The sequence below is a fragment of the Sabethes cyaneus genome, chromosome 1 (assembly GCF_943734655.1).
Source record: "Sabethes cyaneus chromosome 1, idSabCyanKW18_F2, whole genome shotgun sequence".
In the NCBI taxonomy this organism is placed as follows: Eukaryota; Metazoa; Arthropoda; class Insecta; order Diptera; family Culicidae; genus Sabethes; species Sabethes cyaneus.
The window spans coordinates 10,395,918-10,403,222 of NC_071353.1; the positions used below are offsets into that span (position 1 = coordinate 10,395,918).

The 7,305-nt window shown below is 46.0% G+C and overlaps 1 protein-coding gene across 1 annotated transcript in view; it reads right to left on the reverse strand.

Moving 5' to 3' along the window:
* LOC128737499 (uncharacterized) overlaps positions 1-6,557 on the reverse strand; it is a 52,518-nt gene extending 45,961 nt beyond the window's left edge. The window contains exon 1 of the mRNA XM_053832151.1: positions 6,476-6,557. Within this exon, the coding sequence (XP_053688126.1) occupies positions 6,476-6,557 (82 nt within the window). The remainder of the gene's footprint in view (positions 1-6,475) is intronic.
* Between the last annotated feature and the right edge of the window lie 748 nt (positions 6,558-7,305).

A 7,305-nucleotide genomic window follows, 5' to 3' on the forward strand; every position in this document is an offset into this window, starting at 1 on the left:
GTCTGTCTGTCTGTCTGTCTGTCTGTCTGTCTGTCTGTCTGTCTGTCTGTCTGTCTGTCTGTCTGTCTGTCTGTCTGTCTGTCTGTCTGTCTGTCTGTCTGTCTGTCTGTCTGTCTGTCTGTCTGTCTGTCTGTCTGTCTGTCTGTCTGTCTGTCTGTCTGTCTGTCTGTCTGTCTGTCTGTCTGTCTGTCTGTCTGTCTGTCTGTCTGTCTGTCTGTCTGTCTGTCTGTCTGTCTGTCTGTCTGTCTGTCTGTCTGTCTGTCTGTCTGTCTGTCTGTCTGTCTGTCTGTCTGTCTGTCTGTCTGTCTGTCTGTCTGTCTGTCTGTCTGTCTGTCTGTCTGTCTGTCTGTCTGTCTGTCTGTCTGTCTGTCTGTCTGTCTGTCTGTCTGTCTGTCTGTCTGTCTGTCTGTCTGTCTGTCTGTCTGTCTGTCTGTCTGTCTGTCTGTCTGTCTGTCTGTCTGTCTGTCTGTCTGTCTGTCTGTCTGTCTGTCTGTCTGTCTGTCTGTCTGTCTGTCTGTCTGTCTGTCTGTCTGTCTGTCTGTCTGTCTGTCTGTCTGTCTGTCTGTCTGTCTGTCTGTCTGTCTGTCTGTCTGTCTGTCTGTCTGTCTGTCTGTCTGTCTGTCTGTCTGTCTGTCTGTCTGTCTGTCTGTCTGTCTGTCTGTCTGTCTGTCTGTCTGTCTGTCTGTCTGTCTGTCTGTCTGTCTGTCTGTCTGTCTGTCTGTCTGTCTGTCTGTCTGTCTGTCTGTCTGTCTGTCTGTCTGTCTGTCTGTCTGTCTGTCTGTCTGTCTGTCTGTCTGTCTGTCTGTCTGTCTGTCTGTCTGTCTGTCTGTCTGTCTGTCTGTCTGTCTGTCTGTCTGTCTGTCTGTCTGTCTGTCTGTCTGTCTGTCTGTCTGTCTGTCTGTCTGTCTGTCTGTCTGTCTGTCTGTCTGTCTGTCTGTCTGTCTGTCTGTCTGTCTGTCTGTCTGTCTGTCTGTCTGTCTGTCTGTCTGTCTGTCTGTCTGTCTGTCTGTCTGTCTGTCTGTCTGTCTGTCTGTCTGTCTGTCTGTCTGTCTGTCTGTCTGTCTGTCTGTCTGTCTGTCTGTCTGTCTGTCTGTCTGTCTGTCTGTCTGTCTGTCTGTCTGTCTGTCTGTCTGTCTGTCTGTCTGTCTGTCTGTCTGTCTGTCTGTCTGTCTGTCTGTCTGTCTGTCTGTCTGTCTGTCTGTCTGTCTGTCTGTCTGTCTGTCTGTCTGTCTGTCTGTCTGTCTGTCTGTCTGTCTGTCTGTCTGTCTGTCTGTCTGTCTGTCTGTCTGTCTGTCTGTCTGTCTGTCTGTCTGTCTGTCTGTCTGTCTGTCTGTCTGTCTGTCTGTCTGTCTGTCTGTCTGTCTGTCTGTCTGTCTGTCTGTCTGTCTGTCTGTCTGTCTGTCTGTCTGTCTGTCTGTCTGTCTGTCTGTCTGTCTGTCTGTCTGTCTGTCTGTCTGTCTGTCTGTCTGTCTGTCTGTCTGTCTGTCTGTCTGTCTGTCTGTCTGTCTGTCTGTCTGTCTGTCTGTCTGTCTGTCTGTCTGTCTGTCTGTCTGTCTGTCTGTCTGTCTGTCTGTCTGTCTGTCTGTCTGTCTGTCTGTCTGTCTGTCTGTCTGTCTGTCTGTCTGTCTGTCTGTCTGTCTGTCTGTCTGTCTGTCTGTCTGTCTGTCTGTCTGTCTGTCTGTCTGTCTGTCTGTCTGTCTGTCTGTCTGTCTGTCTGTCTGTCTGTCTGTCTGTCTGTCTGTCTGTCTGTCTGTCTGTCTGTCTGTCTGTCTGTCTGTCTGTCTGTCTGTCTGTCTGTCTGTCTGTCTGTCTGTCTGTCTGTCTGTCTGTCTGTCTGTCTGTCTGTCTGTCTGTCTGTCTGTCTGTCTGTCTGTCTGTCTGTCTGTCTGTCTGTCTGTCTGTCTGTCTGTCTGTCTGTCTGTCTGTCTGTCTGTCTGTCTGTCTGTCTGTCTGTCTGTCTGTCTGTCTGTCTGTCTGTCTGTCTGTCTGTCTGTCTGTCTGTCTGTCTGTCTGTCTGTCTGTCTGTCTGTCTGTCTGTCTGTCTGTCTGTCTGTCTGTCTGTCTGTCTGTCTGTCTGTCTGTCTGTCTGTCTGTCTGTCTGTCTGTCTGTCTGTCTGTCTGTCTGTCTGTCTGTCTGTCTGTCTGTCTGTCTGTCTGTCTGTCTGTCTGTCTGTCTGTCTGTCTGTCTGTCTGTCTGTCTGTCTGTCTGTCTGTCTGTCTGTCTGTCTGTCTGTCTGTCTGTCTGTCTGTCTGTCTGTCTGTCTGTCTGTCTGTCTGTCTGTCTGTCTGTCTGTCTGTCTGTCTGTCTGTCTGTCTGTCTGTCTGTCTGTCTGTCTGTCTGTCTGTCTGTCTGTCTGTCTGTCTGTCTGTCTGTCTGTCTGTCTGTCTGTCTGTCTGTCTGTCTGTCTGTCTGTCTGTCTGTCTGTCTGTCTGTCTGTCTGTCTGTCTGTCTGTCTGTCTGTCTGTCTGTCTGTCTGTCTGTCTGTCTGTCTGTCTGTCTGTCTGTCTGTCTGTCTGTCTGTCTGTCTGTCTGTCTGTCTGTCTGTCTGTCTGTCTGTCTGTCTGTCTGTCTGTCTGTCTGTCTGTCTGTCTGTCTGTCTGTCTGTCTGTCTGTCTGTCTGTCTGTCTGTCTGTCTGTCTGTCTGTCTGTCTGTCTGTCTGTCTGTCTGTCTGTCTGTCTGTCTGTCTGTCTGTCTGTCTGTCTGTCTGTCTGTCTGTCTGTCTGTCTGTCTGTCTGTCTGTCTGTCTGTCTGTCTGTCTGTCTGTCTGTCTGTCTGTCTGTCTGTCTGTCTGTCTGTCTGTCTGTCTGTCTGTCTGTCTGTCTGTCTGTCTGTCTGTCTGTCTGTCTGTCTGTCTGTCTGTCTGTCTGTCTGTCTGTCTGTCTGTCTGTCTGTCTGTCTGTCTGTCTGTCTGTCTGTCTGTCTGTCTGTCTGTCTGTCTGTCTGTCTGTCTGTCTGTCTGTCTGTCTGTCTGTCTGTCTGTCTGTCTGTCTGTCTGTCTGTCTGTCTGTCTGTCTGTCTGTCTGTCTGTCTGTCTGTCTGTCTGTCTGTCTGTCTGTCTGTCTGTCTGTCTGTCTGTCTGTCTGTCTGTCTGTCTGTCTGTCTGTCTGTCTGTCTGTCTGTCTGTCTGTCTGTCTGTCTGTCTGTCTGTCTGTCTGTCTGTCTGTCTGTCTGTCTGTCTGTCTGTCTGTCTGTCTGTCTGTCTGTCTGTCTGTCTGTCTGTCTGTCTGTCTGTCTGTCTGTCTGTCTGTCTGTCTGTCTGTCTGTCTGTCTGTCTGTCTGTCTGTCTGTCTGTCTGTCTGTCTGTCTGTCTGTCTGTCTGTCTGTCTGTCTGTCTGTCTGTCTGTCTGTCTGTCTGTCTGTCTGTCTGTCTGTCTGTCTGTCTGTCTGTCTGTCTGTCTGTCTGTCTGTCTGTCTGTCTGTCTGTCTGTCTGTCTGTCTGTCTGTCTGTCTGTCTGTCTGTCTGTCTGTCTGTCTGTCTGTCTGTCTGTCTGTCTGTCTGTCTGTCTGTCTGTCTGTCTGTCTGTCTGTCTGTCTGTCTGTCTGTCTGTCTGTCTGTCTGTCTGTCTGTCTGTCTGTCTGTCTGTCTGTCTGTCTGTCTGTCTGTCTGTCTGTCTGTCTGTCTGTCTGTCTGTCTGTCTGTCTGTCTGTCTGTCTGTCTGTCTGTCTGTCTGTCTGTCTGTCTGTCTGTCTGTCTGTCTGTCTGTCTGTCTGTCTGTCTGTCTGTCTGTCTGTCTGTCTGTCTGTCTGTCTGTCTGTCTGTCTGTCTGTCTGTCTGTCTGTCTGTCTGTCTGTCTGTCTGTCTGTCTGTCTGTCTGTCTGTCTGTCTGTCTGTCTGTCTGTCTGTCTGTCTGTCTGTCTGTCTGTCTGTCTGTCTGTCTGTCTGTCTGTCTGTCTGTCTGTCTGTCTGTCTGTCTGTCTGTCTGTCTGTCTGTCTGTCTGTCTGTCTGTCTGTCTGTCTGTCTGTCTGTCTGTCTGTCTGTCTGTCTGTCTGTCTGTCTGTCTGTCTGTCTGTCTGTCCTGTGTTCCTTATAGAATCAAAAACTACTGAACCAATCGGCGTGAAAATTTGCATGTAGAGGTTTTTGGGGCCAGGAAAGGTTTTAGTGATGGTTAGAGACCGCTCCCCCCACTAAGATGGGGGGCCCCCATACAAATGAAACACAAATTTCTGCATAACTCGAGAACTAATCAAGCAAATAGAACCAAATTTGGCATGTGGGTGTTTTCGGTGACAAGAATTTATTCTAGGGTAATTTGAGACCCCTCCCCTCTTTATAAGGGGAATTATAACTCCTCTACCCTTTAAGAGGGGGGGTTTCCATACAAATTTCCTCATAACTCGAGAACTAATCAAGCAAATGGAACCAAATTTGGCATGTGAAAGTTTTCGAGGGCAAGAAAATTTTCTATGTTGAATTAGGACCCCTCCTCACTTTAAGAGGGGGGGCTCCTGTACAAATGAAATACCAATTTCCTCATAACTCGAGAACTAATCAAGCAAATGGAACCAAATTTGGCATGTGTGTGTTTTTGGAGACAAAATTTTTTTCTATGATGAATTGGGACCCCTCCCCACTTTAAGCGGGGGGGGGGGGCTCCTATACAAACGAAATACAAATTTCCTTATAACTCGAGAGCTAATCCAGCAAATGGAACCAAATTTGGCATGTAGGTGTTTTTGGAGGCAAGAACTTTTTCTATGATGAATAAGAACCTCTCCCCACTTTAGGAGGGGGGGCTCCTATACAAATGAAACACAAATTTCCTCATAACTCGAGAACTAATCAAGCAAATAGAACCAAATTTGGCATGTGGGTGTTTTCGGTGACAAGAATTTATTCTATGGTAAATTGAGACTCCCTCTTTATAAGGGGAATTGTAACTCCTCTCCCCTTTAAGAGGGGGGCTTCCATACAAATTTCCTCATAACTCGAGAACTAATCAAGCAAATGGAACCAAATTTGGCATGTGAAGGTTTTCGAGGGCAGGAAAATTTTCTACGGTGAATTAGGACCCCTCCCCACTCTAAGAGTGGGGGCTCCTGTACAAATGAAATACAAATTTCCTCCTAACTCGAGAACTAATCAAGCAAATAGAACAACATTTGGCATGTGGGTGTTTTTTTTGGTGACAAGAATTTATTCTATGGTGAATTGAGACCCCTCCCCTCTTTATAAGAGGAATTATAACTCCTCTCCCCTTTAAGAGGGGGGGCTTCCATACAAATTTCCTCATAACTCGAGAACTAATCAAGCAAATGCAACCAAATTTGGCATGTGAAGGTTTTCGAGAGCAAGAAAATTTTCTATGGTGAATTAGGACCCCTCCCCACTTTAAGAGGAGGGGCTCCTGTACAAATGAAATACAAATTTCCTCATAACTCGAGAACTAATCCAGCAAATAGAACCAAATTTGGCGTGTAGGTGTTTTTGGAGGCAAGAATTTTTTCTGTGATGAATTAGGACCTCTTCCCACATTAGGAGGGGGGGCTACAATACAAATGAAATACAAATTTCCCCATAACTCGAGAACTAATCAAGCAAATAGAACCAAATTCGGCATGTGGAGGTTTTTGGAGGCAAAAATATTTTCTACGGTGAATTAGAATCCTTCCACACTTCAAGAGGGGGGGCTTCTACACAAATGAAATACAAATTTCCTCATAATTCAAGAACTAATCAAGCAAATGGAACCATATTTGGCATGTGGGTGTTTTTGGAGGCAACCATTTTTCCCATTATGAATTAGGACTTCTTACCTTTTTAGGAGGGGGGGGTGGGGCTCCCATTCAAACGAAATACAAATTTGCTCATAACTTTAGAACTAATCAAGCAAATGGAACCAAATTTGGCATGTGAGAGTTTTAGATGGCTGTGGTGTATTACGACCTTTCCTTTCCTTTCCTTTCCTTTCTGTGGTGTATTACGACCCCTTTCCCTTTTAAGAGGGTGGGCTCCCATACAAATGAAATACAAATTTCCTTATAATTTGAGTACTAATCAAGCAAATGGAACCAAATTTAGCATGTAGGAGATTTTTGAGTCTTGAATTTATTTTATGATAGTTAGAGACCTCTCACCCCTGTGGTAGAAGGATATGGACTCTCATACAAATAAAACAGAAATTTTTGCGAAACTCAAAAACTAATCCAACTCGAGAAATTCGAGACTCTTCCATAAAACATTAATCAATAACAAGACCACAAAAACTATCTATAGTAACACTAGATCATTCAGGACGAGCCGGTCGCGAGTGTTGCCGGTGACCCGCCGTCGGAAGCGCCGCCCACTGGGGGGCTTGCAAAACTCGAGATAGTGACAAAGATCATCCGAGATTCATGATTTATGTACAACACAGGTTAATTTGTGGCAATACGAAGTTTGTCGGGTCAGCTAGTTATTAATATATTTGAAAAAATGTATTTTTACATCTAATCTTAACCTTGTTACGTTTCCACGAAAGTGTACACTCACCTGAGAATAACAAATGCTCCGCTCGAACAAACCCTACGATCAGCAGCAAAATGGTCATGCACATGTTGTATTCATTTTGCATCGTTCCCTGGTGCTTTGTTCCTCCTTGCGGCCCTTGGTTTTGCACCCGGGGTTCAGCCCTATCAACGCCAAACTGGCGTTCGTTTCGCACCACCAAAAATGTGCCTTTTACTATCACTAGGAAGGCTGCACCGATAGATATTTGTCACTTTCAATTTTTTTTCCGAGTTTCACTACTGGTTTCACCTCATCTATCTCACATTCGGACGACGCCTGGCAGGGAAACAACAGCAAATGTGATTCCTGCGATTCTGTTCAACCGCAACGACGGCAGTTAATTCCATTTCGGTATCTTGCTTTCAAACTGGTCACTCTTCCGGCAGCAACAAGGACAACCAACCACGGTCCAGGGTCTCTTTGCGAATCTAATTTGCATACCTTCAGCAGATTAAAAAGTTACTGAAATTTCGCCCCGTGGTCAAGCGAGATTTCCATTGTGAGCGGTATTTTTCTGGTCGCAGCTCTGACTGTGAGGATTTGTTTGCGAGAATGGTCCTCGGAAAAGCACTGGAACGAAAAAAAAATAACAAGCACAAATATAAATGATGCATCGTGGTTGTGGTTTAGAGTAGTGTAAAAAGTTTGATGATAACCAACGAGGAAGGTCATGTGCCCTAAAGCTAGGTCCGTCGCTTCTAAAAAGTCGACAAGGATGCTGCATTTGTTTCGGTTAGAAGTTTAGGAACAGTGTAAAAGCATATCCTGCTGTTTATCAGTTACTAAATATACGAATTGTGTAGAGGTTTTCC